The sequence below is a fragment of the Bos mutus genome, chromosome 26 (assembly GCF_027580195.1).
Source record: "Bos mutus isolate GX-2022 chromosome 26, NWIPB_WYAK_1.1, whole genome shotgun sequence".
NCBI classification, from domain to species: Eukaryota; Metazoa; Chordata; class Mammalia; order Artiodactyla; family Bovidae; genus Bos; species Bos mutus.
In genome coordinates this window covers 5,413,494-5,437,488 of record NC_091642.1, presented here as the reverse complement: position 1 = coordinate 5,437,488, position 23,995 = coordinate 5,413,494, and the positions used below count along the sequence as shown (strand labels likewise).

The following is a 23,995-nucleotide window of genomic DNA, read 5'->3' as shown; positions in this document are numbered from 1 at the left end:
CCCTGACCCTCTGTCCTCACTTCTCCAGCTGTGCGCTCACCAAGAGGACGCTGGGCTTGGATCTGCGTATGCTGTTTGTTCTCACCACTGAAATGATGTAATTTATCTGAGTGTTACATAAACCACTACACTGGAGGCAAGAGGGAATTATTTCTGTGGGTGAAATGCTCTGGAACGAGGAGGCTGCTACAAAGTACTGAGTGTGACAAACGGAGGGGTGGATCGACACCCAGAAGGCTCCCGAACTCAGATGCTGTCTCAAGACCATCAAGACCATGTTCCACTGCAGGGAAGCGGGTGTGGTTCGTGGCAGATAACTCGGAAGTCTAGCTGGGGTGACCACAGGCACAGAAGACATCTGGTCCTCACCTCAAAAGACTGGCATAACCTTAAATGTGAGACCCCAAGTTTTATGATTCAAATTCAAACAACATGCTTATGATTTCATTTTTGACGGGTGTTCCAATTAGTGGACCAGAAGTGGGCTGTCTCCTCTTATCATCTCTAGCGCTCAGAAAACTCGTGCTAATGTTAATAACCCATGTTGAGAGTAACTGTTCAATTTTAGGGTTATAATTTTAAGTTATATCCTCTATAAAGTGATAGGAAAATTAGGAAACAGTTTGATGAGTATCTGTGTTTGACTTAGTAATAATATGGAGATTTCTGTTTGAATTTGTAGCACGAAGACTGCTTTTGTGGGGCTGTGGGAGTCCAGCTGAAATGTTGCTACTAAGCCTTCAGAGTAACTTCCCTTTGCAGCAGAGGTTTGGGTGTCAGAAAATTTTGTTTTTGTTGGTCACTCTGTTGGGCCTCCCTGCTGCTCAGTGGTGAGGAACCTGCCTGCCAGTACTGGAGACACAAGAGACACAGGTTCAGTCTCTGGGTTGGGAAGATCCCCTGGAGTAGGAAACGACAACCCACTCCAGTATTCTTGCCTGGAGAATTCCATGTACAGAGGAGCCGGGCGGGCTACAGTCCATGGGGTCCCAAAGAGTCGGACATGACTGAGCAGCTGAGCATGCACGCACATGTGCTAACGGGGTATTTTAAAATACTTTCCCAAAAGAGAGATTGAAAACTCCAGTTTTTCTCTAGTCCTGCCTCTCCTGGGACGCTCAGTGCACTTAGGGAGCTGACAGTTGGGTGGTGTGGCTGGTGAGGGTGCCTACTCTGCCCAGTTCCTGAGGTTGCAGCCCACCTTCTACCATCACGTCTTTGATGACGAGGTCTCTGTGAGTAGGTACACGTTTCCCCAGTGTGCAGGGGATGAGCCGAGTGATTGCAACCCCTCTACCGGGTGACTGAGTCTTACTGCTGCTGCTGCTGCTAAGTCGCTGCAGTTGTGTCTGACTCTGTGCGACCCCGTAGACGGCAAACCACCAGGCTCCTCTGTCGCTGGGATTCTCCAGGCAAGAATACTGGAGTGGGTTGCCATTTCCTTCTCTAATGCATGCATGCATGCTAAGTCTCTTTAGTCATGCCCAACTCTGTGCGACCCTCTGAACAGCAGCCCACCAGGCTCCTCTGGACACAAGATTCTCTAGGCAAGAATACTGGAATGGGTTGCCATTTCCTTCTCCAAGCGAGTCTTACTAAATTTTGTTAAATTCTTGTGATGCTGGAACTCCCAGTTCTTATGAAAAATTTGTCATTGGCCTGTATCCTGGGGTTCATACAGCTTGCTGGGTGAGCCACATCTAAGCAGTAACCCCTCAAGGCTAATTCCTGCACTTGATTGTTGAATCATTTTGAATATCACTTTTTTTTTTAAATGTAAGTTACTTCTGTATATACAGCTAAATTTATCTAAATTACCTCAGTTACATTGAAGAGTGTCCAGATACGTTCTTCTTTCAATCACCCACAACATGTTGAATGGGTTTATGTCATCAAGCTCACTTTCCAAATCTGTGACCACTCTGCTCTGTTGCACGGAGACTGGAGGCGTTTTAGCTCCTGAGTGGCAAAAGCTAACTGGTGAAGATATTTCTGCCAGGAGCTCTCGATTCTTTGTTTCTTTCCCTAATTGACTGGTTGAGTGCAGGCGTTTCATTTTATGTCACTTACATCCCTTCACTGTTGGACTCAAAGCTTTCTCCCATAATATGAATGTAGTGAAAAGACATCTCCGTAGGTTTATATTCAGAGTGCTTGACTTCTCTTGCATGGGGGCTTCATTTTCACGTCCTTGTTAACAGTGGGGAGCCACCAGGCCTCTGAGAGGCTGGGCCAGGGCTGCTGCAGGGGGCCCGGCTCCCTGCAGGCAGCCCCAAGGCCTTAGCAGTTAGGGTGTGCCTTTTGCTAGCCCGGAACCAGGCCGTGGTTCCTGCAAGGCAGGCTTTCTCAGGCGTGGCACAGTTGACATTCTGGGTGGGCTGACTCTTTGTCGTGGGGGCTGCCCACGTGTTATAGGATGTCAGCAAGCTCTGACCTCTAGCTAGTCGATGTAGCATGTCCCAGTTGTGGCAGCTGAAAGCGTCTCCCTCCGTCCTTGCCAAAAGTCCTCTGAGAGGCAAAACCCCTCTGGGTTGAGAACCTCTACGATGGGACTGGAGCTCCTGTCTGCCCTGTGCTTGCTTCTGCCGCAACCACAGCGGTCACGGTGACCCAGCTCGACTTGGAAAGAGCCTGGGGCCCCGTCTGGGATGCGCTGTCTGGACTGGAGACTTGGTGGGACCACGACTGTGTGGACGAGAGCTTCCTGCCATTATTAAGACATTTATACCCTTTTTCTGTCTCCGCTTTCTTGATAAGAGAGTGGTAACTGTGAAGATCTTTTTAGAAGGGTTTTTTTTTTTTTGGTTGAGATTGGGGTTCCTTTACACATTCTTAGAGATATAACTATACAGCTTCTTTTTATTCTTGATAATTTGGCAATCAACTAAAATTGTTCTTCAGGGTTTTTTTTAAATGAACAAAATCATAACATCTCTTATTGCTCTCATATTTTGCTTATGAAAATTACATTTCCAAAAAGAAAAAAAAAAAAAAAAATAGTAAGTTCTCTGAAGGTCGTGATTGTGTCTTAAAATCCCAAATTATTGCCAAAAGCCTAACATGGTTTTTGCTTGTTGAAAGTTCCTGCTGAATTCTTGTCAATGTGAATAATCTAAATATACTTGGAATCGAAAAATGGTAAGACCAGACACAGAGCCCTGGGCTTTGTTGCTCAGTCATGTCCGACTCTTTGCAACCCCGTGGACTGTACCACCAGTCTCCTCTGTCCATGGGGATTCTCCAGGCAAGAATACTGGAGTGGGTTGCCCTCCTCCAGGGGAACTTCCCAACCCAGGAATCAAACTGGGGTCTCCCGCCTTGCAGGCGGATTCTTTACCAGCTGAGCTGCAGGGAAGCCCTAGACAGGGGATTATTTCCCAAGGAACCCAAGTGCCACAATCCTGCTGAGCTCGCAGGAAACAGACTACATACTGGGTTTTCTGTGGTTCTCCTAGCACATACAGTGTGGTTCGCACACTGCGTTTTCTGTGGTATTCTTAGCACATACAGTGTGGTTTGCAGCCTTTGATCTATACCATCTGAAGGGCTTATATTTCACAGCCGTTGCGGAACACACAGAACAGTGTTCACGACTATCGATTCTGAGGGAACAAGCCATCAAACTTATACCAATTTCGGAAACGCCGCTAAGATGCATTTGCAAGATACATGGGTTCACGCTCTCCCTCACCCCGTGACTCTCTGCCTGAGGTTGCTTATTTAGAAGCTGCCTAGAATTAAGGTCAGGAAAGGCTCTTGACTTTTTTTTGTCTGATGTCATCATCCCAGCGGGGCCCCAGACGATTCTTGCATCCGTGGGTAAACATCATTTGTCACTCAAAATAACAAAGCGGGAAGAGGAGAACATTGACATACCTATAGATAATACATGCACTGTTCCTGCATGTGTCACAGTTAGCTGTGTCTTGCCCAGTCCGATATGAAAGCCTACAAGATAAGAACAGGAGAGCATTACACGTGGCGGCTGCTGGCCCCTGGCCTCTCTAGAGCACGCGGCTCCCGTCAGGCGCTTTCCCACTGCCATCGCTCCTCGCGGGAGTGGAGACTGAGCCAGGCATTTCCCACTTCACTCCGGTCTCTGTGTGCATTGTATACAACCAGGGCAACCACTGCGGCTGCTATTTAAATTAAAATCTAGGATGTGAACATAACCTAGCGGATGAGGCAAAGAATCTGATTTTGTTATAAGCAAGGGGAATTGGGGATGTTTCAGGGCAGTGATATTCATGGCATTTTAAAGAAACTTGAAAAGGAAACCAGCCTCAGATCTTCTTGACCTGATGGCTTGTTTCTGCCCCACAATCTCTTCACCCTCGAGAGGAGGGGTCTGCAGACTATGGTCCTCAGGTGAATCCCGCTCTTGGCCTGATTTTATCCAGCATGCTAAGATTGGATTTTACGTTCGTAGATGGTTTAAAAAAATGAACAATATTTGGAACATGTGAAAACTTGTGAAATTAAAATTTCAGTGTTCATAAAGTTTTAAATTTTGAAAGTAAAAAATGGTGAAAATTCTTACGTAAGTAGCTACAATATCCTTGGTCTGCAAATTCCGGAATACTCCCTCTCTAGCTCTTTAGAGTAAAAAATGTGCTGACCTGTGTGGCAGCATATCGGATGCCTTGTCAAGCCTTCTGACACCCTCTATGGCTGTGTTCTCTGCTGAGCCTGTCAGAGCTCGGACTAGACATTGTTGGAGGCGCGGTAGGGCAGTGTTCCCCGTCCTCTCATTAAAATGATGGAACCTTATTCATTTATTTTTTGGGGAGTATATTCTGGAAAGGTGTACAGCTGTTAAGATTTTCTTTGGCAAACTTTTTATTTTGTTTTGAGGTAGAGCCAATGACCGTGTTGTGATAGTGGACAGTGAAGGGACCCAGCCGCCCATCTGCATGTGTGCATTCTCCCCCCAGGTCTCCTGCCATCCAGAGCCCTAAAGATTTAATGAGAGGATTTTCTTGAGTCTTCCTCAGCCCAGTCACCCCAAAAAAGCTAGTCTGGGGGAGCTTTCCTGATGTTTTTCCTGCCACTTTGACTGACCTATCCTCTCTCTTACTTTTCATGTGCAGGCCTATTTTATTCTGAATATTGCTTTGTACCAAGGGACAGACGTGATAACCAGAACCTGTTAGATTAGTAGCAGAAGCAGGGCTTCCATCTGAATTGGCTTAGACACACACTTTGGGGGCACATTTACATTTGGAGAGCGACTCAACATAATAATAGTGCCCAGAAGGTTTTCTGTCAACAGAGGGGATATTTTTATCACCTTCCCTGTGTAAACGTCTCTTTCCTCGCGTCATGGGTTTTGAATTGAAACTCACTTTTTGTTTTCCTCATTATGTTTGGTGTTACATAAACATTTGACAAAAGGATTTTTCCCCTCCATGCTATTTTCACAGCGAGCTTTGCTAAACTTGAACTTGACCTTTGAGTTCTGTGCATTGTGTTTATTAACCAAGTGACCACATTCTGTCCTATAGGGTCGCCAGTCTCTGCGATCCATGATATTTGAGCCACAACTGGAGTCGCCCTGTGGCTGCGTTTGTGTGGACCTCCGTTCCCCATAGAGGGCACCTTTGAATGCCCCCCTGGGGTCTTTTCCTGCCCTCTGGGCTTTGTCAGGAGGGGAGCAGGAAAGGGCTTGTGCCTCATACTTCCCCCCTTTCCTTAGCCCTTTCCTCCTGACAACAAACGCCAAGGGTACATTCTTCCTGAGCTTTCCCCCCTGACTCTAGATTATCACACTCACACCAGGTTCCTCCCTGTCTGACACTACCTCCCTTCTCCCATGCCTTATCACATGTAACAGGCCTTTCTCCATCCCACTGGTTTTTCTGGAGCTCGGTCCTCAGCTCATGTCTCACCACAGTGGCTGTGTGCAGTGTAATAAGCACAGGACTTGAGCACACATCTAGCAATGATGCATCTGCTGCAGGACCTGCGGTCCTGCTGTGGGGCTGGGCTGCAGACGAGGGGCTGCAGCTCTGCCTACTGCACTAGTGTAAGCTAACCACCAGCCGGGAAGAGGGTGCATGATAGTTGTCTGTGTCACATTCTACAGGTTAGGATTTTAAAAGAAAACAGAGGACATCCGGGGCATTTCCTAACCATTATTAGAGGGGCACTCTTACTTGGCTCTGCAGAACGTCCAACTTCCACGCTTGCAGAACCTTCCTGCTCAAGACCTCAGGACAGATCTCAAATCGCCATCAATTCTCATCAGCACCACACCCCTTCCTTGCCCAGGATTGTGGAGTTCCCAAGTGTCTCACTTACATTAGAGCCTTGAGTCCTGCAGTTAATTACTCTAGCTCATTTTACAGAGGAGAATACAGCAACACTTCAGGTCTGGGATCTCATTATTCTTGGACCCCAGGCTTCCGATGCTCTGTGACCTGTTCCAGCCTCAGGGCCCGTGTCCTGCACTGGGTGTAACTGGCAGCTTGGGGTAGTCAGTGAATCCAGCAGCGACGGGACAAAGGCTTCAGGCACCCGAAATGCACGAGAGAACTGTCTTCCCGGACCTTGGGGCTCTTCAGTGATAAATTGCTCTTTTTAAAGACCTTTCCGAACAGACTGTTCTTATCACTTTGCAAAAAGCACACACTTTTGCGCTGTTATAGTCAGTAGGCAAATAGTTATTAAGTGCCTATTAGGTGTCAGACCTTACTCTGCCTACCAAGGAGACATTCTGGAATAAGATCGAGTCCTTGTCCTCAGGAAGCTTAAAACACACTGGGAGAACCAGATGGGCGATGTGTAAACAGATGGATGAATGAAAGAAAGGGTTTGGATGCTGCTCTGTTAAGGACATGTTGTGGGAGGGTGGCTTTGGCTCACACACCGAGGACCTTGCATCTGGATAGAGAACTGGGTGATAATAAAAGAGCAGGTAGTCATCTCCAGATCTAAAGATGAGTTTTGCAAACAAAAGGACCATCACTTGTGAACATCATAATGGGAATGATGTTGGCATGTCTGCCAGAAAAAGAGCCAGTGTGGCTGGAAAATCAGGAGCACACGAGAGAGGAGGGAGGTGAGATCAGATCATGTAAAATAGGAAACTCTCTGGACATCTGCTTTACATGTAATGGGAAGCCACTGTGTTTTTATACGTAGAGCCCAGGATGACACAGAACATATCTCCTCTTAACTTTAACTCTTACTCTTCTCCTTCTAAAATATAATTTTCATTCAATTTCCTTTTTCTTCCTTCTTTTCTTTATAACCCATCCTAACTCACTCATTCCTGAAATACAGCATGGTGTGCTGATGTTTGTTGATTAGAAGCAAGTGAGTCATAATATCTACCTTATAGGGAAACATGTCTGTGGTCACTTTTTTTTTTAAAGCTAATTTAAATGAAAAATTGGTGGTCCATCAAATTTCCACCGTACATGAGAAGTATTTTCAGGATCTCACTGCCATGAACTTTCCTTGGGAAGACCCTTCAAGATGTTTGTTTGGGATCTTTTGTTTTTGAAGGGGTTCAGATGTTTGGAGTCCAAAAATGTAGTTCATAAAAATGGCTATCAAAGAGATTAATTTGTGGATAAAAGTTAAAGTGTTGCCCTTGTATCCTGTGGTTAAGTCACAGGCTGCCTTCAGTAGCTGTTGTCAGTCAAGGTATGTCCACTGCAGTTTTATTAAACACGAGAGTGTTCTTTACAGAGGACTGAATGTGTATAATCTAGTGTGCTTATTGCTTTGATAATCCATCTAATTGTCCTTGGGGCTTCCAAGATGTAGGGTTTGGCTTCGCTGATAATTTTATGGTCAAAATAATGATTGTGTTGCAGCATCTGAATGAATGTGTTCTCCAAATGCAGACCAAACAGATAAGTTCTTTCTACAGGACAGGGAACACAGAATGCCATTATGGAATGCCCCTGTTTTCCTTCTCACTTGGAAACAAGTCATAAAAGCAATACTTGGAATGATTATCTTTGTGGATGGCCATTGGCCATGAAGAGAAGCAGCCAGAAACTGAGCTGCTGGGGCAGATACTTCTCCAGAGATGGTATGGCTAGAGGCCTTTTGTGGTTAGAAGTTTGGAGAAGAGAGAGCTCGGATCATTGATATCACAGCTGCAGAGGAAGAATATCTTGATCAAAAATGACACATTCTGTCTTGCACATTAATTGCTATCTTTATAAAGCTCTCTCCTCTTTTATTTTGAAGAACTTATACCTTTGGTAGGTTTATAACCCATGTCTGCCATAATGCCTGGTACACTCTGGGTGTTTGGCCAGTATTATTTTATTAATCAAATAAGGCGGTCAGTCTCTGTGCTCCCATATTGAAGTCCAGTAATAGAAAAATCTATGGGAAAAAATCCAACTGAGTGCAATAAGCAAGTGAAATGCATAAATTATGAACACTTTGGTCCTCACTTACTTCCTAGTGTGAGCCTCTTTGGATCCCAATGATAAGCACGTTTATTGTAAACGTGGAGTTTTTTTTTTTTTTTTTTTTTTAATGCACTGATCTTTACAACACTTGCTGTGTATTGTCCCTTTACAGTTAGTTGCCATTTGTTAGTATTCCCTGTACTCAACAATGTGTACTACCTGGGGAGGTACGGAGAGAGGCGGGTGCAGAAAGTATGGCATTCAGCACCAAGGACAGCGCCAAGAGTCCAAGATGCTTTATTTTCTGTTTCTCTGACCTCCTGACACCCATCCTTGCAGATCACAGTTCTATCCCAGGGACATTTCTGGAACCCTGATCCTCTCCTTGCCTGATGCCCTTTGGACACTCACTGGTCAGGGTGGGCTTTATTGAAAGGTAAAGGACACTAGACCCAAATTAGGAAATTAATAGGGATGCAAAAGCATGGACTTGGTTGATAGCTCACAGAAGAGGGATTATTGTTCTTGATTTCTTATATCAGAAGGCTTTACTCAAGCTAATTTTACAAAGCAGTTTTGGTGGAGTCCAGTTTGAGAGTCATTTCCACTTCTGCTTTGTAGTGAAACAGATTTCTTCAGAAGACCTTGCTGTACTTTAAAGAAAGTATAACGAATGTCTGTTATAGAAGACAGCACAGAACTCTAGTTAAGGCACCCCCTTTTGAAGAAAACATAGGGTCTTCCTTTCTTTAATGGTTTAGAATATTTAGGTTTAATTCAGAATGCATCTCACCAGTTTCTCTAGCTACCTTTGGCTTCTGCAGACATCTGCCCCAATTCTTTTTTCCTCCAATTCATTAGTTGTCATTATAAAAATTTTGTGAATGTAAAAATATACTTTTGCCCATTTATATAAAATAGACGGCACTGCTAACAATTCAGGGTCTGTAAGTCTTCTGTTATCCTTGTTGCAGGTCAACAACAAAAGAGACAAGGAGGACTGGGATTAAAAAAAAAAAAAATGAAGAAGGGGTGGCAAAGGGCAGAGCTGGTGTGGCAAGTTTTGTAACAAAGCCATAGAATGATCAAGGCAGAAAGATGTCAGCCAGCTCCCGCCTGAGTTGGACCACGGCTGTGTCCTGGGAGGTAGGGATGAGGAGCCGGTGACAGGCAGCATCTGCCTTTTCATGAAGGCCTCACAGGGAGATCTAAGATACCAGAGCCCTGGGGGGTAGGAGAGGGTGCTGCGAAATGTCAGAGAAAGGTCACGGAAGGCTTTCTTCCTGGCCCCATATCCGAGTGGCTCAGTGTCTCTGAGACCTTGAAGATGGGGCCTGAGACGAGACTGACAACTGCGTGTCTCTACCATCCCCCGCCCCCCAAGAAAACTGGTGAAAAGGTCAGGAAAAGGAAAAAAAATAGATGTCTCTGACTGTGCCTGCTATCAGAAGCAAAGTTCCAACAAAGTTAAAAGCGTCTCGGGAGGAGCATGGCTGGCAAGTGGAAATGATTCTGGGGTAGTGAACTGTGATCACGGGCACTGGATTGACTTTCCCGCATGCTTCTCCTGCCCAGTCCCTCAGCCCTGTTTTCTCCAGAAGATTTTAAATTCCAAGGAAAATTCTCTTCTCGTGTTTCCCCAGGGGCTTGTGGATGGAGTGTTTGGTTTTAGATTTCAGAAAAGAATCCTGCTCTCAACCAGCATCCCCCAGAGGGGGCCCTCCTCCACCTCGGCTTCGGGGCACAGGACACAGGCACAGGTGACCCCGCTGCCAAGTTGTTCGTCTTTTAAATGACGTGGTGATTTACAGTAAGTTCAGATCTCCTAGCATGTAAGCAAAAGACATGTGTGCTAAAATCAGGATGTGATCCTTTAATTGGGGTCTTCAAAACACTGGTTACATAGGGTATTGGAGCTGTCACTTTGAATTAACTCAAAGCTGTGTGTTAGGCTCTTTGCTTAGACAGTGGTCACTGCTCTCAGTGATCATTTTATGCCCCTGTTTAATTTATTCTCCTAATTTTGATCTTTCTTGTTCTTTCTCACTGTGTGCCAAAAACTTTTTTTTTTTCCTTTCCTTATTCTAGGCCAGGTTTGTGCTCCAGCTGCGCTTTCTTGATAACTGAGCCATCATTTATATCAGCATCTTAAAGGGCTTTTCTGCTTAATAGTCTCAAAGTGACATTAATTTAGAGGCATTAAGTGATACCTCTGTTTTTGTTGGGGGAAATGAAATTTCAAAGAGTCAGGCTCAGCTGTTTTCACAGACCCTCTCCTACGTTTTAAGCCCACCTCTGCCAGTAGTTTTGGCTGTTTTTTTAAGTCTGAGTTCTCACTTGGAATTTGCCAGATTATGCCCTGAAATTGTAGTTAGTTCCTGTATCAGCTGTTGGGTGGTTCAAGTGTGTCTGGAATTTCCTCATTTATCTATGGAAACTCAATTATATCTATTGTATTCACTTGAGCTGCTAAGTGCCAGGCTTTGGGGAACATCCAATGTAAATTTGTTGAAAAAACATGAAGTCGATTTTCCTAACAAACACCGAGAACACCCACTGGTCAGTAGAAGGCAGTACTGGCCTTCATTGGTGATGGTCTGACTAGGTCCCCTTTTTTTCCAGTAGCTGAGAGGAGCCTTTTTCTAGCCAGTGGCAGGTTTGCTATGTTAGGCTGAGCAATTCTTTGTTCATTAGTGGCCTAGAATCCCCAAGCTGACAAAGCAGTGTGTTTTAAAAACTGAGGTTGCGTTTTGAGAAACACAGACTAACAGTGACCCCCCCCAAACCTTCGCGCCACCCTCTGCTTTCCCCCGCCTTTAGCCGTGTCTAAGTGGGTCAGTTGTTTTGAACCCTTCTGAGAATTCTTTATGTCTGCCTTCTTAGTGCAGTCGGCAGTGCATCAGTCTTTGCCATCACCTGCTCTTCAGGTCCCCTTTAGCCAGCTCCCAGTGACTTCCTTCCACCAGAACTCATAGCATTTGGTACTGTCCTGGCATGCTTTGTCTTCTCTGTTTGCCCAGCCAAAACCTGGCTTGTCGGTCGCGGGAGAGGTGGCAATCAAGGTTTAGGATACACGGAATGGTGAATGACAGAGCAAATGAAAAATGAAATGATTTGGGAAGGTAACTTTGTCTCAGTCGGTCTATGAGGATTGATCTCTGTTTCACTGGAGTTTGGCAGCTCTTCCTTGAAATTTACAGAAAATTTTAAAAGACCCGTGTTTCCATACTCAGTGCGATGAGTATGGTAGGGCAGTGACTGCATTAGCGTTTCCTGATTATAATGGCTGCATTGTCTGTATTTAGAGAGTTTCAGCCAGCAGTCACTTATTCTAGGACCCTGGTTTCTCTCTTCCCCTTCTCTACTGCCTGTAAGCATGAGGTCAGAGAGTAAGGCCAGCACCATTAACTACCGGCTTCCTCTTTTTTCTGCTCTGGACTTCTTTTTTGTAGAAAAGGGTTCTCATTTAGATTTAAGGATATCAAATACTTCTTTCCAGACACACTCATGTGATCCCCCCTGAGTTTGAATATGTATGTTCCAGAGGTCATTTGTATAAAATAAGAGTTGCTCTGGTTGAAACCATTAAAGGAGATCTATTTTTGGAGTCCCACGTTAGAAGGAATAATCACTCTACGAGCTAGATTCTTAGATTTTACAGCATTCTGTGTTGAGTCTCAATACAGCCAGAAAAAATTTCACGGCTGGCCTGGGAACCCCAACAGCTGGCCTGGGAACCCCAACAGCACGTATGATTTTGGTTTTGTGCAAATTGCTCTGTGGTCCAAACAAGTTACTTAGAAATGATGTTTTTGGAACATAGCCCAATCACAGCTTGAGCTGGATCTTTTGCCTTCCACTTCCCGTTCTAATCCCTCATCATCTTACTCTTAATTTTTTTCCACCGGACGGTGAAGTTCTCAGAATTATACATGCACCATTCTCCCAGTCAGGAACTGAGATGTGGACTCTTGATGAACTAGCTGTTTATGTAAACCCCATATGAGCTTATTAAACACACCTGGGTAATTTTCAGGAATCATGGTTATTTCTATGTAGTGTCCTGCTTGGGGTTTCACAGGTGGTACAGAGGTGAAGAATCCGCCTGCCAAGGCAGGAGATGCAGGTTCGATCCCTGGGTCAGGAAGATCCCCTGGAGGAGGAAATGGCAACCCACTCCAGTATTCTTGCCTGGATAGTTCCATGGACAGAGGAGCCTGGCGGGCTCTATAGTCCATGGGGTCAAAGCGTCGGCCGTGATTGAGCGAGCACTCATGCAGTGTTCTGATGACAGACTTCCAAGCACGTACTCTAAACTAGCCAAAATAACTGTATGGCTTTCACTGTGTTTGCATGCTCAGATCACGGGATGCTTCCTATTCTCAACTTCGTGCACCGCCCTTTGTTGGGGAGCAGTTGCTTGGATGAATAAAACACAGACCTTGCCCACAAGACACTTCAAATCTAGAGCACATATGTTTCCAAGGTAAAGGATTTGCTTCTACGTTAAGGGAGTAAGCTGTATGGCCTCCAGCAGAAGCCCTATTTCCATGGGGCAATTTCTGTACTCATTCATGCCAGCATCCATGGCCTGGACCAGCTCCTCTGGTCACTCGTCAGCAGCTCGGATGGCTTCTGGCCAATCTCCAGCACCCTTTTGTGACTCTCTTCCAGAGCATTCCACAGTGGATGCTGACCTTGTCCAGCAGAGATGTCTTGCTCCCGTGTGACCGAGAGCATCTTGGTGGCCACAGACGTGACTTCCTCTGTCTCCCCCGTCCCACCCAACATGTAGTTTGGTGCCTTCCAGAGAGCAGGGCTGGAGGTGTGCTTCAAAAATGCAGCTTCTTTCCTGACTAATAGAAAGTGAGTACCCTACTCCCTTCTCTGCTTTAAACCTCTCACCATGGAACATGCCAGAAAATTACGGCTTTGCTTTCTAATCTGTCTCCCCTTCCGTGACATCAGCACTCTGAGGGCAGGGAGCTTTCTCTGTCGGTTCCCTGACGGATATTTAGTGCTCACACTGGGGTCTGAAGTGTAGTGAGTGCTTCAGAAATACTCTGAATAATGGACAAGCGAATGAATGAATGAAGAATCTGCCTGAGTGTTCTCCAGGATTAACTGATACCCACCCACAGTAGGGCCAATTCTGCGATGTTCCTGGCTGGACCAGGTGAGAACATCTGTCTTAACGTATTACCACGATCCCGTCGTAAATACCCCCACACAAGTGGAAGAGGTCAGTCATCTCCTGCTTCCCACACTCAGTCATTAAAGTAAATGGCTTAGTCTGCACCTAAACCAGCTCCCCTGCTGACCCCGGGGAGACCTCAGTTCTTTATCCCAGAAGCAGTCCAGGCGAACGAGTTTCGGTGAGAAACACTCTATTCATAATGAACTCAGTGGCTTTTCTTTAGACGCTGTTGTCAAATTAACTTTTATTGGCCCAGCAGCTCCCCAGATGTGGTGACACTATAATTCTGGGAGGCTCTGACTGTTTGGGAGGCTTTTAATGCTTGTGTTCATTACAAAGAATGAAAGGGAAACAGGAATGGTGGTGAGTGGTGCAGCGTGGCTGCAGGCATGAGGAGGTCCGGGCCACGCGGTCCCCCCTCCCCCGGGGGTCGGCGGGAGCCAGGCGGTCCCTGTTGCTTTCCCCCTCAGCCACCTTGCCCCTCCTCCAGCGCCGCTTCTCCTGGGCCTTGCTTCTCCCCAGGCCCTGCCCCAGCTCTCTGCTTCGTCATGACGAAGACGGGATATATCCTTATTATTGCATAGTCATCATTGCTCCTATCAGAAGTGTGTGCCGGTTTGGACAGAGACAGACTCAGAGCTGAACACTCTCATTAGGGCAGGTCTTTTTCTTTAGTGTTTTCTAACCCTGTTTCCATGCAATAAAAGCATAATATGTAAAAACTGGGGCAGCTGGTAATTATTATTTTCACAAAGAACTGCCTGGTTATATTACAAATAGGGCAAAGCTTACAGTTTCTCTCATGTATTTCTGAAATCAAGGAGACACTAGTAGGGAGGGCAAAGCTTATAGTTTCATATGTTTCTGAAATCAAGGAGACGCTAGTTGCAAAATGATGACAATAATGACAGAAACGTCACTGGCCCTACGGGGCATCAGGAGTAACTATTAATAAAGGAAAAAACTTTTTTAGGGTTGAGCTGAAGCTGAGTTGATTAACTTATTTCCTGGAGGAGAGATAAAGCTAAAGCTATAATTTATTGAAAATTAATGAAAATGAATCTTGGTGGCACTGGCTACCAAACTTGAATGAAAATAGGAATGTGAGTATACTGTATGAAAACAGATTTTCCTTCTGGAATGCCACTTTCTCCAGCTCTAGTATTGCCACTTATCTCACTTTCAGAGGTTTTAGTTTGAAAGCATTAATGATGTGCATGGGGCAGTGGCTCTGACGGTAAATAACCACAGAGCTTTCATCTTTGATCTGTAATTTCTTTTGATGTATTTTTTAGAGCACATTAGTTAACAATCTTAAATCAGAACTTCCTCTTCGTGAAGCTTTTGTGCTTTGTTTCAGAGGCTTGACATTGTGCTTGTTTTTTGAACAAATGGTTCAGAGCTCTTGTAGCTGAAGATTAAAATCTTTAAATTTTGGTGTCATCATTTATAAAATTCTTGATATCCAATTATGAGACTTTTATCTGGGGAGATAGTCTAGTGCTATAACCAGTGAGATACTGGCAAAAGAATCTGACTCCATGTTTGGTCGAAATATGCCCGTTTTTAGACTTTCTTTACCTAGAGGAACTCATTTTTCATAATTGTCTGTTCAAATATGGCTTTCAAAATACGTTTGCTTGCTTTTATGGTTTATTGAGGACTTTTCTTTGGTGTTTGTTCACATACATTTGGACATAAATTTGGTTAAAGTAGAGCCTGGGTGGCATGAGGTGGTCACTCACTAAGCCACTCAGGTGAAAGGCGGTATGGGAAAGCTTTGAAGTGGCTTCCCCAGGGAAGGCTGCTCATGGATGGATCAGTACCTGGACTTCTAGAGCAATGGCTTTGATTTTTCTGAAACAACCTCATGGAGGGGACTCCTCTTACTGATTAGGAATCCTGAAAACCATACTTTATTACTGGGATCCTTTCCAAGGTGCTCTCTGCTGCCTCCAGGGTTCAAGTATGCTTTCTCCAGGACATAAATTCTCAGGGACCTTACTGGGTCTGAGAGCGGGACTCTCTTGACCCTTTCAAGTATAAGGAAGAATTCAGAACTGCAGGACCGCAAAAGCGCCTTCAAGTCTGTGCAGACACGCATGTTTCCCATTTTCGGAGGAGGGAGAAGATGCTACTGGGGCGTGATGGGTCTAGAGGTGAGTCCTGTCTGTACTGTTTCGCTCCAGTCTTTTGACCTTGGGGATGTTACTGACATATCCAAACTTTAGTTTCCTGGTCAAAACAACTCCTACCTTACAGTTTTATTTTGGGGATTGAATGAGACAGTGCAGAATGGCCACTATATTGTAGGAGCTCAGAATGGATGAGCTTTGTTGGTGCTCTGCCCAGAGACACTCATTTCAGTGGAACTGGCCCCCAGAGCGCAGTGGGAAATAGAGCTCAAACCATTTTTGCATAGCTTAGCAGAAATTGCATGGGATTGAAAAAAAGTATTTGAAAAGTAGAACTTGCATTTCATTTCTCTCTCTTTTAATCCAAATTCTGGGACACAAATCCATAAATTCCATAAACGTTCATGTCATGCCTTGAATTGCTCATTTTGCCTACACATGGGGTGTCTGAATTGCCTAGTGCCTCAGTGGCAAGGCTTTTATTTACCTACCAACTTAAAAGGCTAGGGAGGTATTTGAAATCTCCTTTGGGATTCTGCACAGGAAGATTATTTAAATTGTATTTTCAAGTATGTGTGATACCTACATGAAGTACAAAGCAAAAGTTTGGAAACTGTTTTATAGCCTCACAAATATATATGCTTCATTTTTCATATTAAGGATGGAAAGGATTATTATTGTTCAAGAACTCAAAAATAGTATTTCCAATGTTATATAAATTTAAGCCGCAGAAAAGATTCGGCACAGCCCTGTGGATCAAATACAGAGAATGGTGGAAGGGAATACGATGTGTGCTTATATTTCAAAATCATAAACACGATAACTTATACTTGGACTCTGGAACTTGAATATTTTATCACAAGTATATAAAAGCCGTTAGTTATAGAAGAAAAAAAGGGGGGTTTCCCTGAAAGCTATTCAAAGGCTTGTGAGCTAGAAGGACAGAGGCCGGTTGCAGCATGTGTAGCCGTGGGAGAGATAAAGGATGAATGAAGTGACGGGAAGAAAGAAAGCCTAACAGAGGGACTACCATATACGCATTTGTTAACCAGCGTCCATAGAGGGGTGTGTTGCTCTCTCTCTCTCTCCCAACTTGTATGTGTCTTTTGCGGCACTGGCTGAGATTATGAAGTTCTTGGACTTCTCTGGAGAATCCGTTCTTAGATCAGAAAGGACCCTTGGGGTCCCTCGTCTCCTGTGGACCGTCCTGCCTTCCTGCGGAGGGGCTCAGAGGGGCGGGGCTGAGCTGGGAACAAGCCCGCGTGCCTGAGTCCACGTCAGCTGTCTCGTCCATGACACCAAGTAACCCTGGCCTGCACAGTTCTCTGAAAGCAAGTACAAAGCCTGATCTCTTCCTTCTGTAATCCTCAGCCCTGCCACTAATCCCTGGAAGGAAACCCACCCGTAGAGGAAAGCAAGAATCTCTCTCCAAAGTGTCCCACCTGCACCCTTGGATCACTTGCCTGCGTTTTCGCACCTGGAAGGCTGCGTCTCAGCAACAGAACAACTTGGAAGGATGCGACTTTGCGCACACAGCCCTGGGCTGAGGGCCTGGTCCTCCGTATGCTACTTAATGTCTCCGGGAAGCCCAGGAGGCTGGTGTTCTCAGCCTTCTTTCAGAGTCAGAAGCTGAGGCTGGAGAGGGTAATAACCATCTCCGAGCACAGGTACCGCAGGGAGGACGGGCACAAAGTCTCCAGCTCAGGACTGGCTGGCTGTGGAACCTCGGCCAAAAACACAGGAGGAGGGAACCTTCGTCTGCTGGGTGGCATGTTTTAAAATATTGGGGGTTGCAAGAAATGGGCAGAGACACCGAAACTGATGTCTCGAGAACATTAGCAAATGAAGCTCTGACATGCCCATCCTGGGCAGGAAGGGACAGGAGTGCGGTGGCCAGGGGAGGACCTTTCTGCTTCTGAGCTCGGAGCTGAGCACCGCCTCGCTCCACGGCTCACAGCACTCTGTTCTGTGACGCACTGCCCAGACAGTTCTCAACAGTCCAGAGACATCTGTCTGCCAGGATCCTCAGCAGACCGCAAGGGCACCCACCCTCGCCCCTGTTGGAAATCGTGGCCGTTCCAGCTAACCAGGTGGAAGACCTCCATCTCAGCTACGTGGGTGCATCTGGGCAAAAGGAACCCAGTCTCCTCCTAGAAGGGCGCACAGCCACCCTGAGACAGGGTCACCTAAGGTGTTCAACTTCCCCTGCGCTCTGAGATGGGGGCCCCCATGCCTCCTGCTGGGACCTCGGTGACCCCAGGCAGCTCCCTAGCTGTGGTGGTGATGCTGGGTTTTCCTGTGGGTTCTTTCTGTGCTGTGATTGAAATTAAATTGCCCCCTTATGCTTCCTGTGTAATTTCGATGCAGTATTTATTCTGTTTGGGCATGGGTAATGAGAGGAAATTCGGAGAGATTTCTCATCCCCCGACAGGGCTCTCTGAAGACTGCCTGATGCTGAGGGATTTGTCAATAGAAGGACACAGGTGAAGCCAGGATGTAATTTCCCTCCATCTAGCATTGATACCTAGGTGAAAGCAGGTCACGTCATATGACTGGGTGTGGAGATGACCTCTGATTGCTGCTGGTGGGAGAGGGAGGCCTTTTTTATGTCGTGTATGTATATACATAGAAATTATAGGTATGTGTATAAGACGTGTGTAGAGGCACACACACACAGAGTTCCCCAGCAGAATCCTGACGGTTTTATGGGCTGCTGCTGCTGCTAAGTCGCTTCAGTCGTGTCCAACTCTGTTCGACCCCATAGACAGCAGCCCACCAGGCTCTGCCATCCCTGGGATTCTCCAGGCAAGAACTCTGGAGTGGGTTGCCATTTCCTTCTCCATTGCGTGAGAGTGAAAAGTGAAAGTGAAGTCGCTCAGTTGCGGCCGACTCGTAGCGACCCCATGGACTGAAGCCTACCAGGCTCCTCCATCCATGGGATTTTCTAGGCAAGAGTACTGGAGTGGCTTGCCATTGCCGTCTCCGGTTTTATGGGCTGGTGAGCAGTTAAGTGTAGGCTAGTACAGATGAGTGTCAGTGACCCGTGGACTCTTCAGAGGAGGGCCTGCGTTCTTTGACGAGTACCTCCCCGCACCCCCGGCCCTCGGCTGGCACAGTAACAACACTTGGAGACTCTTGCTATTAACAGAAGCCTTCTGAACCTGTGAATGAACGATACACCGTCTGTAGGACACTCACCTCTGAGTTTGCCCTGCGCCCGATATGGTAACCTGGTTTCTAGCTGGGGAACTGTGGTCACTACATTTACAAGACCATGTCGCAGGAGCTGGCAAACTGGCCCATGCCCCACGTCCGGCTTGCGCCTGTTTTTGTGACGTTTCATGCAACCATGGTCGTATCCATTCATACATGTACTGTGTACGGCTGTGCTCATGATGTAGTGGTGGATCTGAATCATTTGAACAGAGACCACATGGCCCGCAAAGCCTGAAATAGATACTATCTGCCCCTTTGCAGAAAAATTTTGCTGACGTCTGTTACATTGGAAACTGACCCTGAAATCTCTTAAAAACACAGGTCCTGTAGGCTCAGGTCCTTATGTCTACATGTACACGCTCTGCACACACCTGCACCCATTCTGTGGCTTCCTTTTCAGTGATTAAAATGAAAAACAAAGTTCAGCAAACATGACTGCAGGGTTCCACGCTGGGTCTACCGTCCCTTAGATCTTTATTCCTATCTCCTATGCCTGCAAGCCCACCGAGAGCTGTGTTCTCAAAGGCCCCTGATCTCAGGGCGATTCCCTTGGCTCGTGTTTTCCTATCGCTGCGTGCCCTGGATCCTTGCCATGGAAAAACCCCCTTCCCAGGGAGGCTGAAAAAGAGCCCATGGCGGGGAGACTGAAGCACTGGAATTAGAACCCTTGCTGCAGCTTCCCTGGTGGGTGCCTTAGTCCATGGAGAATCTGCCTGCCAAAGCAGGAGACCCAGGTTCGATCCCTGGGTTGTGAAGATCCCCTGGAAAAGGAAGTGGCAACCCACTTCAGAATTCTGGCCTGGAGAATCCCATGGACAGAGGAGCCTGGCGGGCTCCAGTCCATGGAGTTGCAATAGTTGGACACAGCTAAGCAACTAAACCACCACCACTGCAGGCTACGAGGCTCCTGGGGCTTCCTGGTTATTTAAGATTTCCTCCTCTTACACGATGGCCCCACATCTGCTCTGAGTCAGTACAGAGCCCCCGGAGCTTTAGGGTTTCCTGTCTGCCCGTTAGTCACATCTCAGGGGCCCGTGTGACCTGGTTCGGCTGTTCCTCCCTCTTCCACACACACCTAAGCTGGCAGGTGACGCCTGGCTGATGCTGGAATGCTCACTCAGTCGTGTCTGACTCTCTGCAACCCTATGGACTGTACCCCGCCAGGCTCCTCTGTCCATGGGATTCTCCAGGTAAGAATGCTGGAATGGGTTGTCATGCCCTCCTCCAGGGGATCTTTCCGACCCAGGGATCAAACCTGGGTCTCCTGTATTGCAGGTGGATTCTTTGCCACTGAACCACCAGGATGCTAGGAGAGACCCGACCAACGAAAGGGCCCATTACACTCTGGGCAACAGTAGATCCTTCCTTCTTGCTGGATGGCTGGGATCAAGCTTCCCATCTTGTTTGCAGGTCTTCTCCAAAGACCAGAGTACCATGGGGTTGTCACCAGCCAGTGAGTCCCTCAAGACATGAAATGTGTGGGTGCCAGCGTGTTAGCAGTGAGCAGCCGTCTCTGCCAGATGCCTGGTGAGGGTGCAGCACTTGAGCCAAGGGCAATGGCCCCACAGTCCTGGGTCGGGGGTCACCTGCCCAGCAGCCCACGGCTGCCCTGGGGAATTACCACCGTTAGAAGAATTGGCTGGGTGTCTAAACTCAGTGTCCCATCTGCCTGCTTCTCAGCTTTCAACGACGACATTTGTGGCTCATTTAGATAGTCTGTGTGACTCTGAACTTCCCGGGAAGAGACAAGAATAATGCTGAGAGCTTTGAAATAAGCAGGATCATTCTTGGCATTCACGCAAATAGAGGGATCAAAGGCTGCCTGCACTGCATAAAGGGAGCCGTTTTCGTGAATTGCCCAGACGTTCTACAAGGGGCTAAAAAAGGCAGGGTTTCAAACACTTTTTGCACATCTACCCACTTACAGAATGCATCCCATGGAAATGAGCCCTTTCTTAGTGACCTCTGTGGACAGCATCTTTAAGCTTCCAGCATCCCTGCTTAATAGAAGGTGGAATTGAAGCTCGCTGAGATTAACTTGCCTACACTGAAAACTTTCTCTGCTGAGGCCTTTCAGAAATCGGTATAATCAAACGAGAGTCATGAAAGAGTCCCTTCTGAAAAGTAATTTGGAAGCTACTGAAAATGGTCTTGGTTTGTGATACAGAAATTTCTATGCACAGAGGAAGAACTGTTATACACGGCTTGCCTGGCAGACTTGGTAATGCAGTTTAAACTCTATAGTGAGTTTGCATAAACAAGCTCAACAGTGCAAAGAAGTTCTATTCAAGTTAGACATTCAATATAATTTGCACACAGCCACACTAAGCCAAGCTCAGCGTACTCTGTCTTCCTTCTCTGGGTCCTAACTTCACCCACAAGAGCAAGCCTGAGGCCTTGCTGGGCCTGGGTCAAGCCTATGATATAGTGGGAACTTGGGGACAAAATGTGTCACTTGGTTTTAAAGCAGTGAGCTTGGCAGTGCACACAGCATTCCTGCCCTCACTGAGACTCCTCCGGCTGTGGATACAGTTTTATACAAAGCAGGTCTTTTCTCGTTGATTTGGGGGTGGGGGGTGAAGTGGACTGAACCCGGATTCTGATCATCCTTCACGGGTGATGACTTGGAGTGTTTCCCAGTATTTTAACTTGGTCATGAGACTCCTTGTCGGGTTACATAATGAGTACGTAATCATCTACGTACAGTAGAGTGAGTTTTCCCATTTTTCATCATGAGATGCAAAGATACCATTTCTTGGCTTAGATTGAGTACATAAAGTAAGTCCCGTGAATTCCTCATTCTACTAAAACTCCTATTCTCCAGCTCAGATTGAGTACATAAAATGAGTCCTGTGAATTCCTCCTTTAAAGCGACTGTCCAGGGCACACCCTTCGGAGAATTGGTCTAGGGCTCAGGGCAACAGAAGGTTAAATTTTCAGGATTTTGTGAGCTGGTTGATTCTGGCCACCATAGCATTCACACCATGGAAATCAGCAAATGCGGCTTACTCCCCCGTCCCTCGAGAGTCAGTGGTTAAAAATGTATCAGTATCCCCCAGCACCTCTGTCCTGCACCCACACCCCTGAGAAGGAGATGGAGGAGTGTGCCTCTCATGTGCCCACCTTTGAGGCTGCTGTCTCCTAGTGTATTCTGACACGGAAAACAGTGGCGGAAATTCAAATTCTGGGCGAATGAATGACCCTGGGCATTGAACTAGAGGGGTCACCTTCAACGTGGGTCTTGGAATATGAAACCACTTGTCTCACCATTATCCAGGGAGCTTGAGAGGGAGGTAGAAATGAAGATTAGAGTAAGTCCCCTACATATGAATCAGTTCTGTTCTGAGAGCGTGTTCATAAGTCCAATTGGTTCATAAGTACAAAAATGTTTGAGCCTAGGTACCCAGCTAACACAATCAGCTATAGAGTACTGGGCTGTAAAGGGTTTATCATACTTTCCCGACAAATAAGACATAAAAAACAAACACAAAATAGAAAACATTAATCTTATAGTACAGTGCCTTGTCCAGTAGTACAGTACCACAGCTGGCATACAGGGGCACCTTCATTTCTTTGAAAGCTTGCAGCTTGTAGGTTTCCTATGTAGGGACTTACTGTATTAGGAACGGATGTGGGAGTTCACCCCGATACGGTCCTGCCTTTCTACCAGTAACTTGACCCGTGCAGACAACAACTGAACTAGAGGTTGATTTCTAAGTCAGAACATCCTTTGCCTTGATCTAAGGTGCCCACTCCTCAACAGGTTAGGAGCCAGGCACTGGACCTTGTTTTGGGGACACTGGGGCCAAGGCCTTTTCATGATGATGAAAGTATTCTGTCTCGTGTAAGGGTCGGTTGCCACCTGTGACTCTTGGGCACCTGTGAGATTGCTGATGTGACTAAAGCATTTTCAGTTGTAATTAATTTGAGGGTGCATTTCAGTAGCCGCCCAAGGCGCCTGTATTGGACAGAGCAGCCCAGGGCTTGCAGTTACCTCGCTGGGGGTCGGCTTGTGTGTAGAGCATGTAGAAGTGCACTCATCACAGTGAATGCGTAGGTATAGCAGAAACGTGGATTGCACCTCCTTTCTGAGCTTTCAGAACCCAACCCTGCTAACCAGCAAGGCAGCCCTCGTGCCACCATGAGAAATGAAGAGGCCCCTGGCCCTGGGTTCCATGCACCCCTTGTCCTGCTCCCCTTCCCATCTGCAGGACAGGCGATGAGCAAGGGACAGGTGAAGAGGTGGGGCACAGAGGCGAAGCCCCTGCCCCAAGTCCTCAGAGCCAGAATTCCCATCTAGACGTGTCTTAATAAACTCAACACCACTTGGTAGACTGACGTAGCCTCAGAAAACTCAGATTTCAAGCAGCTCTCCACCCTTGTTCTAATAGAAGGAGCCTCGATCTAGAACACAGTTGTCCTTGCACAGTGTTTGTGGATGATCAACCCATGCAGGGCTTTATTTGGGCATGTACACCCGTGAGAAGCATGCTATGTAGATACACATTTGGTTTTACACCATTTGCTGAATTTTATTTCCCGTTTGGTGATGCTGGTGTCTTTCTGTTTTGCTGTCTGGTTTAAATCACGAACAGCTGTATCGAGGTCTGTGATCGGTCCTGTCTGGGCTTTTAATGTTTCTATGGAATGTGCTCTGCTGATCAACAAATCCCTTATAGACCCACTGCACTGGGTTGCTTTTGGCTGTGTATTTATTCAAGTCCAAATGATTGAAATGGGATGAAAATGGAGATGCAAACCCAAAATTCAACAAAGACTTTTGAAAGCCTTCTGTCATGGTAGGTTACTACTAATCTCCTGTTAGAGTAGTTTACAATTGGCTGCTCATTTTGCTTCATCCTGTCAGCTGCAAGCAATGCTAGGTCATAGGATGTGCCAGGCAGGGGGCAGGGGGTGGCGGGTAGGTTACTGACCATCAACTCCTTTTGTACATCGACCACCTGCATGAAGCCAGATGCCAAGGGCGCTGTCTACATCAGGCAGCTTGGCTCTGGGGCCAGGCCTTAAGCCTCCTCTGCTACCTTGGAACACAGAGGTTGTTTCCTCCCCTT

General features: G+C 46.5%; 2 protein-coding genes across 3 annotated transcripts in view; one reads left to right on the top strand and one right to left on the bottom strand.

The window, feature by feature from the left end:
* The window catches only part of DOCK1 (dedicator of cytokinesis 1), a 559,920-nt gene that overhangs the window by 235,488 nt on the left and 300,437 nt on the right, over window positions 1–23,995 (top strand). The window lies entirely within an intron of this gene.
* The window catches only part of INSYN2A (inhibitory synaptic factor 2A), a 61,085-nt gene that overhangs the window by 12,990 nt on the left and 24,100 nt on the right, over window positions 1–23,995 (bottom strand). For both annotated transcript variants that reach the window (XM_070363416.1, XM_070363417.1), the window contains exon 3: window positions 3,877–3,948. In XM_070363416.1, the coding sequence (XP_070219517.1) occupies window positions 3,877–3,948 (72 nt within the window). The remainder of the gene's footprint in view (window positions 1–3,876; window positions 3,949–23,995) is intronic.